The sequence below is a fragment of the Macaca mulatta genome, chromosome 19 (genome assembly GCF_049350105.2).
Source record: "Macaca mulatta isolate MMU2019108-1 chromosome 19, T2T-MMU8v2.0, whole genome shotgun sequence".
Classification (NCBI taxonomy): Eukaryota; Metazoa; Chordata; class Mammalia; order Primates; family Cercopithecidae; genus Macaca; species Macaca mulatta.
Window position 1 is genome coordinate 12,155,124 of NC_133424.1, and position 22,405 is coordinate 12,177,528.

Here is a 22,405-nt window from a genome sequence, read left to right on the forward strand (position 1 = left end):
GCGTGGTCAGTAACCTTTATTGCGCAACTCTGAGGCCGGGGCAGACTCGGCTGGGGAGATTTACTGTGGGAACGTCTGGCCCGGCCCCTTCCTCCCCTCCGGGCGCCGCTGGCCGCCTCCGCTCCCTGTCCGGGCCGCGTTCAGCCCTTGAAGGGGCCCCGTGGGGCCTGCGCTAGACCTGGAGGGATTGGGGGCACCGATGGGGGCCGCCAGGTAGGTGTCAGGGCGACTCTAGGGCCTCCGAGAGCGACGGTGCTTCTTGTAGCTTTCGATTAATTTCTGGGAACGGATCTTTAGCGATGCGCGGGTCACTACCTGGTTGTCCTCCTCCTCACTCTCTTCATCTACGGGGGGGGTGGTGGGGGGATGAGCAGGGAGCGATGAGGGATCCAGGTCCCCATCCCTGGTACCCCTTCCCTTTACCACCCCACTCCACCCCCACCTTGGCCTTGAGCAGGGTATGGGACAACCTCCTGTTCCCCAGCTTGGGGCCCTAACCACACCCCTTCATCCCCCCACCCATACTGACCAAAAAACTTGTCCTTGGGAGTGGCAAGGGGCAGCGTGATGCGGGTGTTGTATTCGGGCAGCCTTCCCTCTAAGCTGGCGAGGAACTAAGCGGGGATGGGAAGTGAGAGAGGAAGGTGGGAGGGGCCAGGGGCCACCGAGAAATCACATTCCCCCTCCTCCCTACCCCATTCGGAGATATGCCCTGGTTCCAACTGGAGACCATTGCCCACTTCCATCCTTCCTTCAGCAGACACCTTGATACCCAGCTTCGCCTCCTCATCACTCAGGTCCGCCCCTGGTCTCTGGGGCCCTGCTATAGGCCTCTCCCCATCCCGATCCCCCAGCCGCGTCCTCTAGCCTCCCGGGATCCGCCCGCACCTCGTCTGGTTTCTTCCCTCGTGGCTCGGGCTCACCCCTAGCTCCTCAAACCTCACCCGTTGTGTCCCCGAGACCCCTTCCTGGCTGATCAGCCTGCACTCTGGTCTCTCGAAGTGGCCCCCAGTTCCCTGGTTTTCCGACCCAGCCCCACTACTAGAGCTCTGGAGCTCTGCCCCAGGGCTGCAGGGCACCTCGCGGTCAGCGATGTGGCGCAGCATCTCCTGCACGTCGTGGCTCCCGAGCTGCGCCTGCAATTTCAGCAGCTTTTCCTCCACGAGGCCCAGCAGGCTTGGCAGATAGTTATCTGCCTGGGGATCCAGCTCCTTCCCCACGAAGCGGCCGTCCTCCTGTGGCCAAGGTAGAGCCGGGTCAGCCGAGAGGGGTGGGGCCTATTGGAAGGCGCCACCCAGGGGCGGGGCTTTTCTCTCGGGAGCTGGGCCTAGGAGCTAAGGGCCCACCTACAGGGGCCATCCTAGCCATTGTGGGCGGGGACTTAGATCAAGGCCGGGTCTGCGATGGGGGAGTCTCTGAACTCTAGCTCTATATGAAAAGGTTTCGGGGAGGCCTCTTGGGAACAGTAAGGATTCGAGGGAGACCATTGTGGGATGGCCTCCTGAAGAAATGGGCCTCTGCTGCGGGCAGGATAGGGCGTCTGTCTCGGGTTGCTCCAGAATTGCAGATAGGTCTCCGAGGTTTTCTGGGACAGGGTGGGACTTCTTTCCCTTGGAGGCGGAGCTTGAGAGGGGACAGGGGCTCTGAAGTCTTGGGCTTCCTTGGGGAGTGAGAGCTTCCCCAGGGAGGTGGGGCGGGGAATGGGGTGGGGCTTCCCCTGTGGGCGGGGCCTCTGACGTTCGGGACAGAGGATGTGGCAGGCCACGTTCCCCAGGGCAAGCGGGTGTGGCAGGAACCCCTGCTTTGTGGCTGCGCCTCTTTGGTCCCGTGAGGGCCTGGTGGGGCTTCCCCCCGGGGGGGCCTACCACAGTGATGTGGACCAGCTTGCTGGCCAGGTGCTCTAGGCTGTCCTTGGCCACTTGCATCGCCCGCAAGGCGCGCTCCAGCTGGTCCTGGGCCTCGGCGTGCCGCTGCTCCTCCTTCTTGAGACGCTCCTGCGCCTCGGCTTGCAGTTTCTGCTGGCTGGAGGGAGCCGGGAGGTCACCCCGGGGTCTCAGCCCGCCCCACCGCCCTCCCCAGGGCCCTGGCGCCTCACCTCACCAGCGTGGCCTCCCCTGAGTACTTGAGGTCTTCCAGCTCCCGCTGAAGTTGTTGCTTCTCCTGCTTCAGCCTCACCAACGTCTGCTCGTTCTCGCTCTTGAGCGTCTCCAACTGCGCGAAGGTGTCGCCCTGGGCCACGAACCGCCGCACCAACGACTGTGGGCCACCCAGCCCCAGTCAAAGCCAGGGCCTAGAGAGGCGCAGGGGCGCTCCACCTCCTCTCCCCCACCCTGCGTCCTATCGCACGCAGGACAGGTGGCCTGAGCTGGCGTCTTTTGCACAGCAATGTATGGGGACACTGTGGGTTGGACTCAGGGTGGCTTCAAGGATGACCAGCCCTGGATATATCATTTTTGCGGGGGCTCTTTCTGGCCTATATAAGGAATTTGAGTCAGCTCAAATTCGGGGGCAGCTGGACAGGCGAGCATAGCTTCTTTCCAAAAATCAACGTGCCATCAATTTCTGGCCGCGAATCTCGCCTGATCCCACAGGAAATACCTCCCTTCTTCGGAGACATCTGCTCACAAGGCCCACATCTGGAAAGGGGCTGCGCCTCAGTGCCCCAGATGACCCCATAGGTGTCCTCCAATAGGTGGGAGTCCCGGAACTCCTCAGGGGTTGGCCCCATGGGGGGAGCAGCAGGTTGGCGGGCACCCAGAGGGGAGAAACAGGGTTGGGGTCCAGTGTTCACTGGCGGGAACCAGGACCCAAAGGGGACACATTGGTCTTAGAATAATGCAAAGAAGACGCTGTAAAGTGAGGGACCCAGCGCAGGGACCCCACTTGCCAGGATCTGAGCGGTCTACTGGGTCACAGACCATGTTACAGACACTGGAGACAGAACAAGAGAGGAAACTCTCAGTTCTCCTAGAGCTGGCACGGCAAAGGAATTAGCATGGTTCAAGAGAGAACGGAAGGCGAGTGTAGAAATGACAGCGAGTGTGGACAGCTCCTGGGGGTTTTGCTGTGAAGGGCAGCAGGAAAACTGAACGGTAGCTGGAGGGGGAAGGGATGTTTTTCAAGAAAGGAGTAGGTTTGTGAGCTGAAGAACTGACCTGGCAGAGAGGGGAGGCAGGGTGTGCCGGTTTCACCAGCCTGGGCACCCCTGGGGCCCGTCTGGGGTGGACGGGGCAGGGCGGGGAGGGCTGCGGGCAGAACTCACGTGCGTCTCGGCAGTGCCAGTGGCGTCCTTGACCTTGCCAAAGATCACCTCCATCTGGTACATGCTCCAGCGCTGCCGCAGCTCCTCCTCCTTGGCATGCAGGCTGTCCTGGGTGGTGTCCTCAGACTGTAGCAGTAGGTGCTCACGGTGCGTCTGCTCGTGGGTTGAGGTCAGAGCCAGGGTCAGCCCGTGGACAGCGCTTAGGGCGGAGGCCGGGGAAGGGGATCCAGACTGGGGCCCAGGAGGGAACAGGGCTCAAACTGGAGAGAAGGGAGAGCGCAAAAGCTTGGGGCCAGATAAAGGCCCCGGGCAGAAAGTGGGACAAGGTCGAGCGCGGGTGGTGGTGGCTGTGATTCACGCCTTTCATTCCAGTACTTTAGGAGGCTGAGGCCGGAGGATCGTTTGAGCCCAGGGGTTCGCGACCAGCTTGGGCAACATGGCGAAACCCCATCTCTACAAAAAATGCAAAAATTAGCAGGGCGTGGTAGGGCGCCTGTAGTCCCAGCTACTTGGGAGGCCGAGGTGAGAGGATCGCTTGAGCTCAAGGCTGCAGTAAGCTATAATTAGTCTGAGCGACAGAGTGAGACCCTGTCTAAAAATATATATATATACGCACACACACACACAGAAAAAACTACCAAAAAAAAAAAAAAATACAAAAAACCCTTGGCCGGGCGCGGTGGCTCACGCCTGTAATCCCAGCACTTTAAGAGGCCAAGGCGGGCGGATCACAAGGTCAGGAAATCGAGATCATCCTGGCTAACACGGTGAAACCCCGTCTCTATTAAAAATACAAAAAAAATTAGCCTGGCGTGGTGGCGGGCGCCTGTAATCCCAGCTGCTGGGAAGGCTGAGGCAGGAGAACGGCGTGAACCCGGGAAATGGAGCTTGCAGTGAGCCGACATCGCGCCACCGCACTCCAGCCTGGGAGACAGAGCGAGACTCCGTCTCAAAAAAAAAAAAAAAACCTTGGTGAGGGCTGGATGAGTGGCAGCCTCAGGGCAGGTGCAGGGGCGGGGCCAAGAGTGAGGGGGCGGAGCCTTAAGCAAGGGTTGGGTTAGAGGCAGGGTCAGATTTAGGACAGGCAGTCTAGTCAGTTGGGAAAGGATGGGTAGGAGTCACTGAGCAAGGGGAAGGCTGGAGGCCATGTCAGAGCCAAAATGGTGCTGTCGCGTAGGAGGGGAGGGGAGGAGAGGCGGGGTCAGAGATGTGGGAGGAGTCTTTGCACTAAATGGGGGTGAAGTCAGAGAGGGGGCGGAGTTAGGAGAAACTCAGGAAGCGGGAGAAGGCCTAGGATGAGGTAGAGCCAGGGCATGGCTGGTTTGTGCCGGGCAGGGCTGGAGTCACAGGCGCGCACCCCTGGGTGCGCCCACCTTGCGCTCCATGCGCTCGTTCTCCAGTTTCTTCTCCTCGGCACGCTTCTTGCACTCACTTATGTAGCGTTCTCGCTTCTTGCGCTCTCGAACCAAGGTCTCCTCCAGGTACTGCAGCTGGTTCTGGAGGGCAGGCAGGGGAGCAGGGAGACCAGCTAGCACCTATCGCTGCCCGCCGCAGGGTGCTGGGAGATAGATGGGGGCGGGGGCGTTGGGGAAGCTCAGGGACAGCTGAGGTCAGATTCTCAAGCTGGGAGACCGCGGCATCTGGGCAGGATGGCCGAGAGCAAGAGGGGTGGCACCTTGGCAATGTCCCGAGCATTGAGGGCCTCTTGGTTCACCAAGTGCAGTGCTTCCAGTTCATGTTTGGTCCTCACCACCTCAGCCTCCATGGAGTCCAGCCGGTTCTCCAAGTTAAGACTCTCGTCCTGGGGCGTGGTGGGGAGGGGTTGGGAAGATGGGGCAGGCCTGTGACTGTTGTCCCTGGCTAAGCCCGCCCTCCCTGCTTGCCATCTCACCCGAGCCCTCCAAGTCCCTACCATTAGATAGGCCTTGAGCTGCAGGTACACGCTGGTAATGTGCTCGGCCTCCTGCGCCTTCATCCGGGCCTTCTCCAGGCGGTTCTCCAGGTTCCGCATGGTCTGGAGAGCAGCAGGGCTGGGCTGAGGGCCCTCCGCACTCAGTCCCTCCCACACGACCCTCTGCCCTGCAGGCCTCACCCGCCCCTACCTTGGCCACCTCCGTGTGGCTGTCTTGCGCCTCCGCCATCTCCAGAAGGCGCAGGCTGTGCTGCAGCTGGAGCTCCTCCAGCCGCCTCTTCCGCAACACTACCTGGTAACGCAGGGCGTTCTGCTGCTTCACCTTCTCCCTCAGCCGGTGGTCTAGGTGCTCCAGGGCCTGCTGCAAGGAGGGGAGCGAAAGCAGGGGCCTGAACACCCTACCCCGACACACATCTAGCCCTTCTTCCCTTCCTTCTCCCATATCTTCCAGGACTCCCCTCTCCCGTTTTCTACCCACCTCCCTGGCCACCCCTTCTGTGCTGTTTTTGGAGAGAGAGCACCAGGGTCTTCTCTCTGTCTATATCCACCACCTTGGTGATCTTACATCGGCTCAGGGTTCTACAAATTTAAAACAAAAATTTTTTTCTCTTTTCTTTTCTTTTTTCTTTTTGATGAAGTCTTGCTCTGTCGCCCAGGCTGGAGTACTGTGGGGCAATCTCGGCACACTGCAACCTCCTCCTCCTGGGTTCACGCCATTCTCCTCCTCAGCCTCCCAAGTAGCTGAGATTACAGGCTCCCACCAGCACACCTGGCTAATTTTTGTTTTGTTTTGAAAAGAAGTTTCGCTCTGTTGCCCAGGCTGAAGTGTACTGGCACGATCTTGGCTCACTGCAACCTCCGTCTCCCAGGTTGAAGCAATTCTCCTGTCTCAGCCTCCCAAGTAGCTGGGATTACAGGCATGTGCCACCACACCCGGCTAATTTTTGTATTTTGGGTAGAGACAGGGTTTCACCATGTTGGCCAGGCTGGTCTCGAATGCCTGACTTCAGGTGATCCACCTGCCTCGGCCTCCCAAAGTGCTGGGATTACAGACGTGAGCCACCTCACCCGGCTGACTTCTGGCCATTTTTTTCTTTTAAAAAAATTGTTTAGGCTAGGCGCGGTGGCTAACACCTGTAATCCCAGGACCTTGGGAGGTCAAGGCAGGCAGATCATGAGGTCAGGAGATCGAGAACATCCTGGCTAACATGGTGAAACCCGATCTCTACTAAAAATACAAAAAATTAGCCGGGCGTGGTGGCAGGCACCTGTAGTCCCAGCTACTTGGGAGGCTGAGGCAGGAGAATGGTGTGAACCTGGCGGGGGAGCTTGCAGTGAGCCGAGATCATGCCCCTGCACTCCAGCCTGGGCGACAGAGTGAGACTCCGTCTCAAAAAAAACCAAAAAACAAACAAAAAAATTTATACAGGCAGGGTCTCGCTATGTTGCCCAGGCTGGTATCGAATTCCTGGGCCCAAACCATCCTCCTTCCTGGGCCTCCCAAAGTGCTGAGACTACACGCATGAGCCACTGTACCCAGCCCAGTTTTATTTTGTTTTGTTTTTTGAGATGGGGTCTTACCCTGTCACTCAGGCTGGAGTGCAGTGACTCGATCTTGGCTCACTGCAACCTCTGCCCCTTGAGCTAAAGTGATCCTTCTTCCTCAGCATCCTCAGTAGCTGGGACCACAGACACATGCCACAACGCCTGGCTACGTTTTTGTAGTTTTGGTAGAGACAGGGTTTCATCATGTTGCCCAGACTGGTCATGAAATTCTGAGCTCAAGTGGTCCACCCACTTAGGCCTCCCAAAGTGCTGGGATTACAGGCGTGAGCCACCATGCCCAGCCTTTTAATTTTAAAAATTATTTTTTGAGGCCAGGCGCGGTGGCTCAAGCCTGTAATCCCAGTACTTTGGGAGGCCGAGACGGGCGGATCACGAGGTCAGGAGATCGAGACCATCCTGGCTAACACGGTGAAACCCCGTCTCTACTAAAAATACAAAAAACTAGCCAGGCGAGGTGGCGGGCACCTGTAGTCACAGTTACTCCGGAGGCTGAGGCAGGAGAATGGCATAAACCCAGGAGGCGGAGCTTGCAGTGAGCTGAGATCCGGCCACTGCACTCCAGCCTGGGCGACAGAGCGAGACTCCGTCTCAAATTAAAAATAAAAAAAAAAAATTATTTTTTGAGACAAGGCCTTGCTTTGTCACCCAGACTGGAGTGCAGTGGCATGAACATGGCTCACTACAGCCTCGACCTCCCCAGTTCAAGTGATCCTCCCACCTCAGCCTGGCAAGTAGCTGGGACTAGAGTCCTGCGCCACCACATTTGGCTAATCTTTTGTATTTGTTGTAGAGTCAAAGTTTCACTATGTTGCCAGGCTGGTCTCGAACTCTTGGGCTCAAGCAATCCTCCAGCCTTGGCCTCCCAAAGCACTGGCATTACAAGCATGAGCCACCATGCCTAGACTGTGTTTTATTTTTTATTATTTATTTATTTATTTATTTTGAGACAGAGTTTTGGTCCTGTTGCCCAGGCTGGAGTGCAGTGGATGATCTCAGCTCACCACAACCTCCACCTCCTGGGTTCAAGTGATTCTCCTGCCTCAGCCTCCCGAGTAGCTGGGATTACAGGCATGCACCACCATGCCCAGCTAATTTTTTGTATTTTTAATAGAGACGGGGTTTTGCTATGTTGACCAGGCTGGTCTCGAACACCCAACCTCAGGTGATCCGCCCACCTCGGCCTCCCAAAGTTCTGGGATTACAGGCACGAGCCACCACGCCTGGCCTTTATTTTGATTTTTTATCTTTTGTTTCTGTTTTTTTGTTTGTTTTTGTTTTTTTGAGACGGAGTCTCATGCTGTTTCCAGGCTAGACTGCAGTGGCACCAATCTCAGCTCACCGCAAGCTCCGCCTCCTGGGTTCAAGCCATTCTCCTGCCTCAGCCTCCTGCGTAGCTGGGACTACAGGCACCCGCCACCACGTCCTGCTAATTTTTTGTATTTTTAGTACAGACAGGGTTTAGCCAGGATGGTCTCGATCTCCTGACCTCGTGATCTGCCCGCCTCAGCTTCCCAAAGTGCTGGGATTACAGGCGTGAGCCGCTGCACCCGGCCTTTTTTTTCTTCTTCTTTTTTTTTTTTTAAAGAAACAGGTTGTACTGTCACTCAGGCTAGAGTGCAGTGGTGTAATCGTGGCTCGTTACAGTCTCAGACTTTTAGGCTCATGCAATCCTTCGGCCTCAGCCTCCCGAGTAGCTGGGATTACACACATGTGCCACTGGTCGGTCATTGTTTTGTTTTTTTTTTTTTGAGACGGAGTCTCACGTCTGTCGCCCAGGCTGGAGCACAGTGGCACAACCTCAGCTCACTGCAGCCTCTGCCCCCGGGGTTCAAGTGACTTAAAAAAAATTTTTTTTTAATTTTATTTATTTATTTATTTTTTGAGATGGAATTTCGCTCTTGTTGCCCAGACTGGAGTGTAATGGCGTGATCTCAGCTCACTGCAACCTCCACCTCCCAGGTTGAAGCGATTCTCCTGCCTCAGCCTCCTGAGTAGCTGGGATTACAAATGCGCGCCACCGCACCCAGCTAAGTTTTGTATTTTCAGTAGAGACGGGGGTTTCTCCATGTTGGTCTCGAACTCCCGACTTCAGGTGATCTGCCTGCCTCGGCCTCCCAAAGTGCTGTGATTACAGACGTGAGCCACTGCACCCGGCTGTGATTTTTTTTTTTTAAACCTGTTTTCCCTATTAGGATACGAGCTGCTTTTAGAAGTGGAGACTTGGTCTGCTTTTTCACTGCATTTACTACCATGCCAGGATGCCAGATACAAGGACAGTTAGTAATAAAGATTTAATTGAATGAGCATACGAATGGCAGCTACTGTGCAGGAAGGATTGGAGAGGTGAGCCTGGAGTTCATAGGTGAGGGGACCCAGGCTGGAAATGAAGGAGGAGGTGGAGTGAGGGTGGGCAAACCTGGCCTGTCCTGTTCTTCAGGTATGGCTTCTCCCACTTCCATTCGTGAATCACTGCCTGGACAACTTTCTCATCTCCCTGCAAGGAGGGAAGTCCAGTCACCTTTCAGCATGCCTCTTCCCCCTGAGGCCAGGTGCTACCTCCTTGCTCCCCCCATCCCTGCCACAGGAACCCTCCACCCACCCCTGCGCCCCTTACCTTGAGCAGGTCCAGCAGCTTTAGTTCCAGTGCCTTAGTCTCCTCGCGGAGCTGACTGATGGTCTCCTGGTTCTTCTTAATGTTCCACTGAGAGCTCTCAAAAAAAGCCTTCCGGTCACCCTCTGGCAGGCAGGGGAAGTGGACAGACACACAGTTACTGGGAGGGTGGCTGGGTGGGTGCAATATCCCAGAGGGAAGACCTTTTTTGCAATCATCAACTTTTTTTCTTTGAAACAGAGTTTCGCTCTTGTTGCCCAGGCTGGAGTGCAATGGTGCAATCTCGGCTCATCACAGCCTCTGCCTCCCGGGTTCAAGAGATTCTCCTGCCTCAGCCTCCCAAGTAGCTGGGATTACAGGCATGTGCCACCACACCTGGCTAATTTTGTATTTTTAGTAGAGACGGGGTTTCACCATGTTGGTCAGGCTGGTCTCGAACTCCCGACCTCAGGTGATCTGCCCGCCTCGGGCTCCCAAAGTGCTGCGATCACAGGCGTGAGCCACCGCGCCTGGCCTCATCAACTTAATATTGTAAGAATGCAATCGTCGATCAGCCTGAGCCTGGCCAACGTGGTAAAACCCCGTCTCTACTAGAAATACAAAAATTAGCCAGGTGTGAGGCTGGGCACAATGGCTCTTTCCTGTAATCCCAGCACTTTGGGAGGTAGAGGTGGGCGGATCACCTGAGGTCATCCGCCTGAGTTCAAGACCAGCCTGGCCAACATGGTGAAACCCCGCGTCTACAAAAATTAGCTGGGCATGATGGCAGGTGACTGTAATCCCAGCTACGGGAGGCTGAGGCACGAGAATCACTTGACCTCCGGAGGTGGAGGCTGCAGTGAGCCGAGATCCTGCCACTGCACTCCAGCCTGGGCAACAGAGCAAGACTCCATCTCAAAACAAACAAACAAACAAACAAAAAAAACCCCTGTCCCTGGGTATACTCAGATAATTGGTTCCAGGATCCGAGTATACCAAAATCCTTCCATACTCAAGTCCTACAGTCAGCCCTGTGGAAACTGCAGATACAAACGGTTGTCCCTCTGTATACTCAAGTTTTGCATCCCATGACTGTTGTATTTTCTTTTCTTTTCTTTTTTGGGACTGGGTCTTGCTCTGTCACCCAGGCTGAAGTGCAGTGGTGCTATCATTGCTCACTGAAGCCTCAACCTCCTGGGCTCAAGCAGTCCTCCTGCCTCAGCCTCCCAAGTAGCTAGGACTAGAGGCATGTGCTACCACATCCAGCTACTTTATTTTTTGTAGAGTCAAGGGTCTATGTTGCCCAGGCTGGTCTCGAACTCCTGGCCTCTAGCAATCCTTCTGCCTCAGCCTCCCAAAGTGCTAGGATTACAGGCATGAACCACCACACCCGGCCTGCCCATCTCAATTTTTTTAAACTTGAAAGGATGAATGATATACATGAACACATGGTGTTCAAGGATCAACTGTACTTCACTTTGAGCATTTATTATGTTTTGGATGTTGGACTAAGAGGTTTCCAAATGCCATATATCATGTGCCAATAGGTATCCATATGCATAGGCATATCATACGCCTTGCACAGATGAGAAGACAGAGGCTTGGGCTGATTAAATTGCTTAAGGTCACAAGCAATCATGCAAGATTACCCTTTTTTTTTTTTTTTTTTTTTTTTGAGATGGAGTCTCACGCTGTTGCCCAGGCTGGAGTGCAGTGGCGCGATCTCGGCTCACTGCAAGCTCCGCCTCCCGGGTTCCCGCCATTCTCCTGCCTCAGCCTCCTGAGTAGCTGGGACTACAGGCGCCCGCCACCGTGCCCGGCTAATTTTTTGTATTTTTAGTAGAGACGGGGTTTCACTGTGGTCTCGATCTCCTGACCTTGTGATCCGCCCGCCTCGGCCTCCCAAAGTGCTGGGATTACAGGCTTGAGCCACCGCGCCCGGTCTTTTTTTTTTTTTTTTTTTGAGACGGAGTCTCGCTCTGTCGCCCAGGCTGGAGTGCAGTGGCCGGATCTCAGCTCACTGCAAGCTCCGCCTCCCGGGTTTATGCCATTCTCCTTTCTCAGCCTCCTGAGTAGCTGGGACTACAGGCGCCCGCCACCTTGCCCGGCTAGTTTTTTGTATTTTTTAGTAGAGGCGGGGTTTCACCGTGTTAGCCAGGATGGTCTCGATCTCCTGACCTCGTGATCCGCCCGTCTCGGCCTCCCAAAGTGCTGGGATTACAGGCTTGAGCCACCGCACCCAGCCTTTTTTTTTTTTTTTGAGATGGAGTCTCGCTCTGTCGCCCAGGCTGTAGTGCAGTGGTGCGATCTCGGCTCACTGCAGGCTCCGCCTCCCGGGTTCACACCATTCTCCTGCCTCAGCCTCCTCAGCAGCTGGGACTACAGGCGCACGCCGCCACGCCCCACTAATTTTTGTATTTTTAGTAGAGATGGGGTTTCACTGTGTTAGCCAGGATGGTCTCGATCTCCTGACCTCGTGATCCGCCCGCCTCGGCCTCCCAAAGTGCTGGGATTACAGGCGTGAACCACCTCGCCCAGCCATGATTACCTCTTAATAATATCAACAAAAACAATAATAATGGCTTATACACAAGGATTCTGCAACCTCAGGATGACCAACTGGGCCGAATAATTATTTGCTGTGGGGAGCTCTCCTGTGTTTTGTAGCATGTTGGGCAGCACCTTCACCTCTGCCCGCTAGATGCCAGTGGAAGACACACACCCACAACAGACATGCCTGCCACCACGCCTGGCTAATTTTTCGTATTTTTAGTAGAGACGGAGTTTCACCGTGTTGGCCATGCTGGTCTCAATGTCTTAGGACATTGCCAAATGGCCACTGTGGGGCAAACTAACCCTTTTCTAACAAGAACCATTGGTTTACACCTTATGGTACTTTGCTATGTGCCAGGCACTGTTCTAAGTACTTAACACAATTGAGGTACCTATGTTGTACCGTTACTATCCCCATTTCACACATGGAGAAACTGAGAACAATTAGGTTACTCTTAGTCCCCCAAGGCTGACAACTATTATGCAGAGTCAGGATTCCAACCCAGAAAATCTGGCTCTAAAATCTATGCTCAGGCCAGGTGCGGTGGCCCATGCCTATAATCCCAGCACTTTGGGAAGCTGAGGAGGAAGGATTGCTCAAACCCAGGAGTTCGAGACCAGCCTGGGCAGCATAGTGAGACCCCATCTCTACAAAAAGTAAGAAAATTAGCCAAGCACAGTGACATATGCCTGTAGTCCCAGCTACTCAGGAGGCTGAGGTGGAAGGCTCGCTTGAGCCCAGCTATTATCGAACCACCGCACTCCAGCCTGAACAGCATAGCAAGAACCTGTCAGAAAGAAAGAAGGCTGGGGGTAGTGGCTCACACATGTAATCCCAGCACTTTGGGAGGCCAAGGCCGGTGGATCACTTGAGATCAGGAGTTCGAGACCAGCCTGGCCAACATAGTGAAATCCTGTCTCCACTAAAAATATAAAAATTAGGTGTGGTGGCATGCACCTGTAGTCCCAGCTAGTCAGGAGGCTGAGGCAGGAGAATTACTTGAACCTGGGAGGCAGAGATTGCAGTGAGCCGAGATCACGCCACTGCTCTCCAGCCTAGGCAACAAAGCAAGACCCTGTCTAAAAAAAAAGAAAAAAAAAAAAAAGGCCGGGTGCAGTGGCTCACACCTGTAATCCTAGCCAGCACTTTGGGAAGCTGAGGTGGGCGGATCACGAAGTCAAGAGATTGAGACCACCCTGGCCAATATGGTGAAACCCCTTTGTACTAAAAACACAAAAATTAGCTGGGCATGGTGGCGCGTGCCTGTAGTCCCAGTTACTCTGGAGGCTGAGGCAGGAGAATTGCTTGAACCTGGGAGGTGGAGGTTGCAGTGAGACCAGATCGTTCCACTGCACTCCTGCCTGGCAACAGAGTGAGATTTCTGCCAAAAAAAAAAGAGAGAGAGAGAGAAAATAAATTACAGGAAAGTATGAAGTACAGTTCATTCGGTTCTGAACTCATGAGAAGTTTTGAGAGAGAGAGGATGAAAAACATGAATCAAGTATGAGTTTTTGCCCAGAAACTGTTCACCTAGACTCATGCTGGAGAAATACCTTTGTCACACCATGCCTGGTCAGAAGATTGGATGGGCACTGTTGACCCCTGACCCTCTGTACCCTCTGGAGCCATCTTACCTAACAGTTGTATCTTTTTATGTAACTCAGCCACCTGAGCGTGCACAGAGGGCTTCCCGGCATCTCTGTGGAAGGATCCTCCCTTGGAACGGCCGGGGGGCCAGGCCTGGGCTGCTCCCTTGCCTCGGAGGTGGCTGGGTTTGCCCGAAGCCTCCCTGCCCTTGACCTTGGAAGAGGGCGTCGAAACCTGGTCCTGAGGAGGCAGGGCGTTGGCGGAGGCCGCCCTGCACAGGGGAGATGTCATGATGGGGTTGGGGCCGAAGGCCCCTAGGGGTTAGGGGGACAACTAGGAGTCAGTCGCTCCTGTCAGGGATCCGTCAGCTCGGATTCCTAGGGCTCTGAAAAATGCACTTTCCGACCGCTAGGTGGTTGCTCTCCGCATCTCTCGGTTGCTAGGTAACCGCCTCCCGTCTCCCTCCAGTGTTTCCATGGAGACCACCCGCGTTCCGTGGCTGACAGTGCGTTCTCATTGGCTGAGGCTGCATAGAGGGGCGGTCCCAACAGAGGGGCAGGGCAGAGCCGCGCTACAGGACAGACGATCTGGGCACTTTGGGGTCACGTGCTCATTCCGTTTCCTTACCCCCGTCCCCCGCAACCTTATCCCGCCCCTGGGGGTTCGTGCGCATTTTTCAGGAACTTTCTTTCCAGCTTGAGGTGCCGCCACTCCCAAGATGGAGGTACGTTGCGCCGCCATTAAGAGCTAGCCCTCAGAACCATCCTCTCTAAGGCTTCACAGTCCTGCCCAAGATGGCCGTCTCGGCTTTGGCACCGCCCCTACTCCTGACTCTCCCAACATGGCTACCCTGACTCCCCGTTCGCGGTGCGGGACGTACGACCGGAAGTGACGGGTCCGACAGTTCCGCTTTCTTTCTGCAGCAGGAACCGTGGCTGCCGGTCAAGAGGGGCGCGGTGGATACTGACCTTTGCTCCGGCCCCGTGTAGGTGTGAACGAGCGGGTGGGAGGGCACCTCAGTTTCCTGCAGGGGGCAACCGGAGGGTGCATATGTGGGTGTGGACGGCGGAAACTGTTAATCCCTTTGGCCCGTTGGCGGGAATTGGGTCACAATTGGGCACAGGGAGCGGAGGTTTTGAGATCTTGAGATCCTCGCCATTGATTTGAGCAAAGTGAGACTGGCCAGGATTGGGGAGATCGCTGCCCCTCGCCCCCATATCGGAAACAAAGTGAGGCCTCATTGCCTGGAAGCGATGGAGGAATCCAATTGGCTGGAAGTAGCCCTCTCCCACTGACCGGGATCCCCTTTCTTCCTGCAGCGTGAAGACACAGCGCGTCTTCCCGCTGTCAGCTTCCTCCCACAGAACCCGTTTCGGGCCTCAGAGCCTCTGGCGAGATGCTGCTGCCGCTCCTTCTGCTGCTACCCATGTGCTGGGCCGTGGAGGTCAAGAGGCCCCGGGGCGTCTCCCTCACCAGTGAGTCCTCCTGTTCACCCTCCCGCCAGGCTGGAGGTGGGAGGGGCCAACATTGGGCCTTGGGGATAGGCATTTACAACCTTTTGCCTCAGTTTCCCGGTAGTGCTCCGCTGGTGGGGGTGGGAGGACAGAGGTGGTATTTGATGGAGAAGGCGCTTTCCTGCCCTGGGCTGAGCTTCCTGCACCCCACAGATCATCACTTCTATGATGAGTCCAAGCCTTTCACCTGCCTGGACGGTTCGGCCACCATCCCATTCGATCAGGTCAACGATGACTATTGCGACTGCAAAGATGGCTCTGACGAGCCAGGTGAGCCTTTTCTCTGTTCATCCATCAGATATTTATTGAACGCTGCTCATTGCCAGGCCCTGTCTGTGTGACCAAGATACTCCCTATGCTGACTCCCCCTTGAGTGGGCAGAAACAAGCCCAGCAGTCAGTAGTCAGTGGTCAGTGGTCAGTCTTATGGCCCCGGGCAGCTGGAGGAGCCCAGAGTCCTCCTACTCCCAAGCCTAGGGGTCAGAAAAGGCTCCTCCAAGGAGGTGAGGTTTCAGTTAAATCCCGAGGGTGCTGCAGATGGAGGGGCCAACATGGGCAAACCCCTGGAAGTGGGAGACAGGGTGGGGCCAAGAGCAATCCAGCAGGAGACAGAGGTGAAGGGAAACCCTGGCTTTTTGTTTTTCTGTTTTTTGAAGAGACAGAGTCCTGCTGTGTTGCCGAGGCTGGAGTACAGTGGCATGATTGTAGCTCACTGCAGCCTGGAACTCTTGGGCTCAAGTCATCCTCCTGCCTTGGCCTTCCAAAGTGCTGGGGTTACAGGTGCAAGCCACCGTGCCTGGATGAGGCCGTTTTGTTTTGAATTTTCTTTGAGATGGAGTTTCACTCTTATCGCCCAGGCTGGAGTGCAGTGGCACGGTCTTGGTTCACTGCAACCTCCGCCTCCCAGGTTCAAGCGATTCTCCTGCCTCAGCCTCCTGAGTAGCTGGGATTACAGGCGCATGCCACCATGCCCAGCTAATTTTTCGTATTTTTAGTAGAGACGGGGTTTCACCATGTTGGCCAGGCTGGTCTCAAACTCATCACCTCAGGTGATCCACCCATCTCGGCCTCCCAGAGTGCTGAGATTACAGGCGTGAGCCACAGCGCCAGGCAGAGACCCTATTTTGAAGGACCTCAGTGAGACGAGGCAGGAGGCAGCGCTGGAAAGCTTTGTTTCAAGCCCGGGGTGTGCCGGGTACAACTCTTCCCTTCCTTTGGTCCTTATGTTTCTTGTGCTCTCTGTGTGCAGGGTGGGTCGGGGGCTCTTGTCTGTGGATGGATGGGACACGTCTGGCCCTCACCTGACTGAAAACCTTCCCTCCCTTCTTCCTCACAGGCACGGCTGCCTGTCCTAACGGCAGCTTCCACTGCACCAACACTGGCTATAAGCCCCTGTATATCCCCTCCAACCGGGTCAACGATGGTGTTTGTGGTAAGTGACGATGCACCAGGATTCTGGAAAGGTGGTAGAGGGAGGGAGGGTGGAGGCACTGCCAGGTCTGATCTCGGCTTCTGCCTCTGCCACAGACTGCTGCGATGGAACAGACGAGTACAACAGCGGCATCGTCTGTGAGAACACCTGCAAGTATGTGGGTGACAGTACCCCTCCCATCACCCCTCTCCACTACTTTGCCTGGCTCCACTCAGTGAATCAGGCCCGCTCTCTCTCTGCTTTTCTGTATCGGGTGCTCTGTCTGTGCCAGGTGCCTTGTAAATCCTAATCCCCACCTTTCCCTCTAGTCTGGAAGCAGGTAGGATTGTTTCCCAATTCAACAGATGGAGGAACTCCAGTTTAGAAAGGGAAATGCGGTGGCTCCAGCCTGTAATCCCAGCACTTTGGGAGGCCGAGACGGGTGGATCACGAGGTCAGGAGATCGAGACCATCCTGGCTAACATGGTGAAACCCCGTCTCTACTAAAAATACAAAAAAAAAAAAAACTAGCCGGGCGAAGTGGCGGGCGCCTGTAGTCCTAGCTACTAGGGAGGCTGAGGCAGGAGAATGGCGTAAACCCGGGAGGCGGAGCTTGCAGTGAGCCGACATCCAGCCACTGCACTCCAGCCTGGGCGACAGAGCGAGACTCCGTCTCAAAAAAAAAAAAAAAAGTAAGGAAAATGACTTCCCCAGGGTCACATAGGAGAGAGCAGAGCTGGCTCTTGGACTCTAAACTTTCCATTGTCACAATCTGCAGCAGGCCCTGAAAACCTACACACCCACAGGCAGATAAAGTATACAACAGAAGGAGGCCGGGCGCCGTGGCTCACGCCTGTAATCCTAGCACTTTGGGAGGCTGAGGCGGGCAGTTCACGAGGTCAGGAGATCCAAACCACGGTGAAACCCTGTCTCTACTAAAAATACAAAAAAATTAGCCGGGTGTGGTGGCAGGTGCCTGTAGTCCCAGCTACTGGGGGTGCTGAGGCAGGAGAATGGCATGAACCTGGGAGGTGGAGCTTGCAGTGAGCCGAGATCGCACCACTGCACTCCAGCCTGGGCGGCAGAGCGAGACTCTGTCTCACACACACACACACAAAAGTATACAACAGAAGGAGACTGAGTATGAGACAATAAGGAGGGATGGGGATTGTGGCATCTAGAGGAACAGCTGTTCTCAATTCCTGCCAACTGATCCTTTTATAGTTCATAAGCACGATGATTTATTTTTATTTATTTATTTATTTTTGAGACGGGGTCTCACTCTGTCGCCCAGGCCGGAGTGCAATGGCGTGATGTCAGCTCACTGCAAACTCTGCCCTCTGGGTTCAAGCAATTCTCACGCCTCAGCCTCCCAAGTAGCTGGGAATACAGGTGTGCCCCACCGTGCCCGGCTAACTTTTGTATTTTTAGTAGAGATGGGGTTTCACCATGTTGGCCAGGCTGGCCTCGAACGCCTGACCTCAGGTGATCTGCCCACCTCAGCCTCCCGCTGAGGTGCTAAGCCACTGCGCTTGGCCACGATGATTAGTTTTTTATGCACGTGTGAGAGATGTGCCTCCCTTAAACCTTGTTGTGACCTTGGCACATTACCTGTCTGACATGAAAAAATAAAAATAAGGCCCGGCTCATGGTGGCTCATGCTTATAATCCCAGTGTTTTGGGAGGCCGAGACAGGAAGATTGCTTGAGCCCAGGAGTTTGAGACCAGCCTGGGCAAAAGAGCGAGACCCTATCTCTGTAAGAAGTAAAAAAAAAATTAAAAGTAAAAATAAAAATTGGAAATTATAATTTAAAAAATTACTGGTTGGGCATGTGGCTCACACCTGTAATCCCAGCACTTTGGGAGGCTGAGGCAAGAGGATCACCTGAGCCCAGGAGTTTGAGACCAGCCTGGGCAACACAGTGAGACCCATCTCGCTGAAAAAATATTTTTTTTTGAGACAGAGTCTAACTCTGTTGCCCAGGCTGGATGGAGTGCAGTGGTGCCATCTCGGCTCACTGCAGCCTCTGCCTCCCGGGTTCAAGCGATTCCTCTGCCTCAGCCTCCTGAGTAGCTGGGACTACAGGCACCCATCACCACACCTGGCTAATTTTTGTATTTTTAGTAGAGACAGTGTTTCATCATATTGGCCAGGCTGGTCTTGAACTCCTGACCTCGTGATCCACCCGCCTTGGCCTCCCAAAGTGCTGGGATTACAGGCTTGAGCTACCGTGCCCGGCCTCCACATCTGTTAAGTAGAAGGTGGATTGAACACAACCAACAGACTTTGTTTTTTTTTTTTTTTGAGACGGATTCTCGCTCTGTTGCCCAGGCTGGAATGCAGTGGTGTGATCTCCGCTCACTGCAAGCTCTGCCTCCCGGATTCATGCCATTCTCCTGCCTCAGCCTCCTGAGTAGCTGGGACCACAGGTGCCCCCCACTATGCCTGGCTAATTTTTTCTGTGTGTGTATTTTTAGTGGAGACGGGGTTTCACCGTGTTAGCCAGGATAGTCTCGATCTCCTGACCTCGTGATCCGCCCGCCTCGGCCTCCCAAAGTGCGGGGATTACAGGCGTGAGCCACCGCGCCCGGCCAACCAACACACTTAATAACCAGATTGTCTTTTTGTCTGGGAGTCGTGATTTCTGTTGTTTCTGTCTTCTGTGGTTTTTTTGTTTGTTTGTTTTAATTATATGTAAAGACAGGGTCTTTATATGTTGTCCAGGCTGGTTGCGAACTCCTGGGCTCAAGTGATCCTCCTGCCTTGTCCTCTCAAAGTGCTGGGATTACAGGCATGAACCACCGCACCCAGCCGGTCTCCTGTCTCTTGAGAGTTGATATCCCCACCTCCCGGCACTCCCTAGTCCCTTCCCTGACCCCAGGGGCCTACAGAACCCACTGTCCCTCTTTCAGGGACAGGAATGAAAGATGCTGATGTTGAGAGAACCTGGGAGACTGGGAGGAGGGTGTGCTCTCATCTTTCCCAGCATGTCTTGGTGGGGGCCACAGCTGGATTGAGCTATTTGGGAAGAGGCAGACCTGGTGGTGCCTGTGTGTCCCCCCACCGCAGAGAGAAGGGCCGTAAGGAGAGGGAGTCCCTTCAGCAGATGGCCGAGGTCACCCGCGAGGGGTTCCGCCTGAAGAAGATCCTTATTGAGGACTGGAAGAAGGCGCGGGAGGAGAAGCAGGTAAGAAGCCCGCGGGGGCTGCCGCAGGGTGATCTGGGCCTCGAGGCCTCGTAGCATGGGCCTGCAAGGCTGGGGAGGGGTTTGGCCCTGACTGTTGTTCTGGGGCAAGTGACTGCCTTTCTGAGCTTTGCTTTCTCCGTTGTGTGCTAGGCGTTTAGTCATTGGCTAAGTATAATAGTTCCTAAATGGAAGGCTGTCGGCTTTATCAGGGCCTTGGACATCAGACTAAAGCAGGCTAGAAGGGCCTGGCTGCCTCCTGGGGACGGGAGGGGTGCTCCTCTGTATCCCGGATCTGTGGCGCCATTTCCTGTAAGATGGGCTGATGTTAACAAGATAACGTCAGCCAGTAGCAGCCGGATTAATTCCGTAGGGTGGGTTCTTTGGGGTCCCTAGGCATGTGTCTCTCCCTGCCTTGCCTGTGTACTGGATGGAGGCTGGAAACCGACCTGGATCTGCCTCAAGGGATTCATTGCTAGCGGGAGGGACAGACAGCCAGGGCTGCTGGACAAAGGAAATGTGGGGTACACTTCTTGCCCAGTTCCTCTCCCTCTCTGTCATGGGGGCAGGAGGCAAGGAAGGCTTCTTGGAGGAGGAGGCCTCTATCTCAGATGAAATCTGTTGGGTAATTTGGAGTTAGCCAGGTAGAGTGTTCCAGGCTGAAGGAACAGCATGTTTGAAGAACCGGAGGCAGAAGAGCGTTTGGGGGTCTGCCTGTTGTCAGGGCAACTGGGTTCTAGTAAGATAGGGATGGGGCAAATGGGGCTGGAGAATCAGCCAGGGGCCCGATTACCTGGGGCTTTGCGGGCTACATTGAGGCGTTTGGGCTTCTCTCCAGAGGGCTGCAGGGAAGCCCAGCTTGGGAGAGAGACCCATCTTGGTGTGTGTTTTGCGACATCCCCCTGCTGCCCTATGGCGTAGAGGCGGGGAGGCAGTAGTCAATGAGGAGGAGGCAGAACCGAGGAGAGCCGGTCTCTTGCCTTCTGCCCACCCAGAAAAAGCTCACTGAGCTCCAGGCTGGGAAGAAGTCTCTGGAGGACCAGGTGGAGATGCTGCGGACAGTGAAGGAAGAAGCCGAGAAGCCAGAGAAAGAGGCCAAAGAACAGCACCAGAAGCTGTGGGAAGGTACGGCGTAAAGCGGCCAGAGGACTCACCTGCAGCTCCTGGGTGGGCGGCGTCTGGGCCCGGGAGCCTCTCGCTCATTATCTGCTGTCAGTTTCAGCAGATTTTTGATCCTGGTGTCCATTGCCTTGTGTGCTTTGAGGTTCGCTTGGACTGTGGCATATGTCAGGAGCCTCCTTTTAAAAAATTGTTTAAATAATTTTTTTTTTGAGACAGCGTCTCCCTCTGCCACCCAGGCTGGAATACAGTGGCGTGATCTCAGCTCACTGCAACCTCTACCTCCCAGGTTCAAGCAATTCTTGTGCCTCAGCCTCCTGAGTAGCTGGAATTACAGGCACCTGCCACCACATCTAGCTAATTGTTTTGTATTTTTAGTAGAGATGGGGCTTCACAATGTTGGCCAGGCTGGTCCCGAATTCCTTACCTCAAGTGATCTACCTGTCTCGGCCTCCCAAAGTGTTGGGATTACAGGCGTGAGCCACCACGCCTGGCCGCCTACATCCTTTTAACATCAACGTAGATTTTGTTATTTGACTTTAGCAAGACTTTATTTAATCCAGTGACCATTTTTCCTATCAAGTGTTTGGTATTTGTCTTCACTAATCGTAAGAGCTTTTTCTTGGCCAGGCGCCGTGGCTCACGCCTGTAATCCCAGCACTTTGGGAGGCCGAGGCGTGCGGATCACGAGATCAGGAGATTGAGACCGTCCTGGCTAACACAGTGAAACCCTGTCTCTACTAAAAGAAATAAAAAAAAATTAGCCAGGCGTGGTGGCGGGCACCTGTAGTCCCAGTTACTCGGGAGGCTGAGGCAGGAGAATGGCGTGAACCTGGGAGGCAGAGCTTGCAGTGAGCCTAGATCGTGCCACTGCACTCCAGCCTGGGCAACAGAGCGAGACTCCGTCTCAAGAAAAAAAAGAAAAAAATACAGCCAGGTGCAGGGGCTCACGCCTATAATCCCAGCACTTTGGGAGGCTGAGGCAGGCGGATCACGAGATCAGGAGATTGAGACCATCCTGACCAACATGGTGGAACCCATCTCTACTAAAAATACAAAAATTAGCTGGACATGGTGGTGCGTGCCTGTAATCCCAGCTACTTGGGAGGCTGAGGCCGGAGAATCCCTTGAACCAGGAAGTTGGAGGTTTCAGTGAGCCGAGATTACGCCCCTGTATTCCAGCCTGGCAACAGAGTGAGACTCAGTCTCAAAACAAACAAACAAACCAAAAATTAGCTGGGCGTGGTGGTGTGTGCCTGTGGTCCCAGCTACTCGGGAAGCTGAGGCAGGAGAAGCGCTGGAACCCGGGAGACAGAGGTTGCAGTGAGCTGAGATCTCGCCCCTGCACTCCAGCCTGGGTGACAGAGCAAGACTTCATCTAAAATAATAATAATAAAAGAGCTTTATCTATCTGGGGTTTGCCCTTTTGTCTACAACTGAAAATTTTTAAAAATTTATTTATTTTTGAGATGGAGTCTCGCTCTGTTGCCTAGGCTGGAGTGCCAATGGCATGATCTGTGCTCACTGCAACCTCCACCTCCTGGATTCAAGTGATTCTCCTGCCTAGGCTTCCTGAGTAGCTGAGATTACAGGCACCTGCCACCACAGTATTTTTAGTAGAGATGGGGTTTCACTATGTTGGCCAGGCTGGTCTCGAACTCCTGACCTCAGGTGGCCTGCTTTAACCTCCCAAAGTGTTGGGATTA

At 54.6% G+C, this 22,405-nt stretch overlaps 2 protein-coding genes and 1 non-coding gene across 41 annotated transcripts in view; 2 read left to right on the forward strand and 1 right to left on the reverse strand.

Moving 5' to 3' along the window:
• ODAD3 (outer dynein arm docking complex subunit 3) lies at nt 1-14,532 on the reverse strand. 6 transcript variants are annotated; one of them, XM_077977737.1, is made up of 13 exons: nt 14,440-14,532; nt 9,355-9,476; nt 9,157-9,234; nt 5,365-5,532; nt 5,175-5,276; nt 4,938-5,063; nt 4,636-4,758; nt 3,263-3,415; nt 2,096-2,256; nt 1,866-2,022; nt 1,080-1,235; nt 530-614; nt 1-344 (listed from the first exon to the last, which is right to left on the reverse strand). In XM_077977737.1, exons 1-13 carry the CDS (start codon nt 14,519-14,521, stop codon nt 232-234), a joined length of 1,626 nt encoding a protein of 541 aa, XP_077833863.1. In that variant the 5' UTR covers nt 14,522-14,532; the 3' UTR covers nt 1-231. The 6 variants fall into 6 exon arrangements, with proteins under 6 accessions (XP_077833863.1, XP_077833861.1, XP_028694940.2 ...); XM_077977735.1 differs by lacking the exon at nt 14,440-14,532 and adding an exon at nt 13,519-13,858; XM_028839107.2 differs by lacking the exon at nt 14,440-14,532 and adding an exon at nt 13,519-13,858 and having other exon boundaries at nt 5,365-5,535.
• PRKCSH (PRKCSH beta subunit of glucosidase II) overlaps nt 14,385-22,405 on the forward strand; it is a 14,660-nt gene continuing 6,639 nt past the window's right edge. For 14 of the 34 annotated variants that reach the window (XR_013408966.1, XR_013408965.1, XR_013408964.1 and 11 more), the window contains exons 1-7: nt 14,385-14,456; nt 14,791-14,946; nt 15,139-15,255; nt 16,321-16,416; nt 16,512-16,569; nt 19,466-19,583; nt 20,576-20,705. Coding sequence is in view for 12 of the 34 variants with exons in the window: in XM_015122952.3 (XP_014978438.1) it covers nt 14,868-14,946; nt 15,139-15,255; nt 16,321-16,416; nt 16,512-16,569; nt 19,466-19,583; nt 20,576-20,705 (598 nt within the window). In the remaining 22 variants the exon portion in view is untranslated. Of the gene's footprint in view, nt 14,701-14,790; nt 14,947-15,138; nt 15,256-16,320; nt 16,417-16,511; nt 16,570-19,465; nt 19,584-20,575; nt 20,706-22,405 lie in introns of all 34 variants that reach the window. The other 20 variants (XR_013408970.1, XR_013408969.1, XR_013408971.1 and 17 more) reach the window with 4 other exon arrangements.
• Nucleotides 17,917-18,016, forward strand: LOC114674263 (small nucleolar RNA U13). The gene has a single exon (XR_003725277.1). It is a non-coding gene; the product is annotated as a small nucleolar RNA U13 (small nucleolar RNA).

What these genes read in the sequence shown, in the direction of transcription:
- ODAD3 (XM_028839107.2), bottom strand. Translation starts at nt 13,762, where the DNA reads ATGACATCTCCCCTGTGCAGGGCGGCCTCCGCCAACGCCCTGCCTCCT. An exon ending in GCCACACGGAGGTGGCCAAG is followed by an intron (nt 5,277 to 5,364) that starts GTAGGGGCGGGT and finishes GCTGCTCTCCAG; the next exon opens with ACCATGCGGAACCTGGAGAA. An exon ending in GCCACATCGCTGACCGCGAG is followed by an intron (nt 615 to 1,079) that starts GTGCCCTGCAGC and finishes ATCCCCGCTTAG; the next exon opens with TTCCTCGCCAGCTTAGAGGG.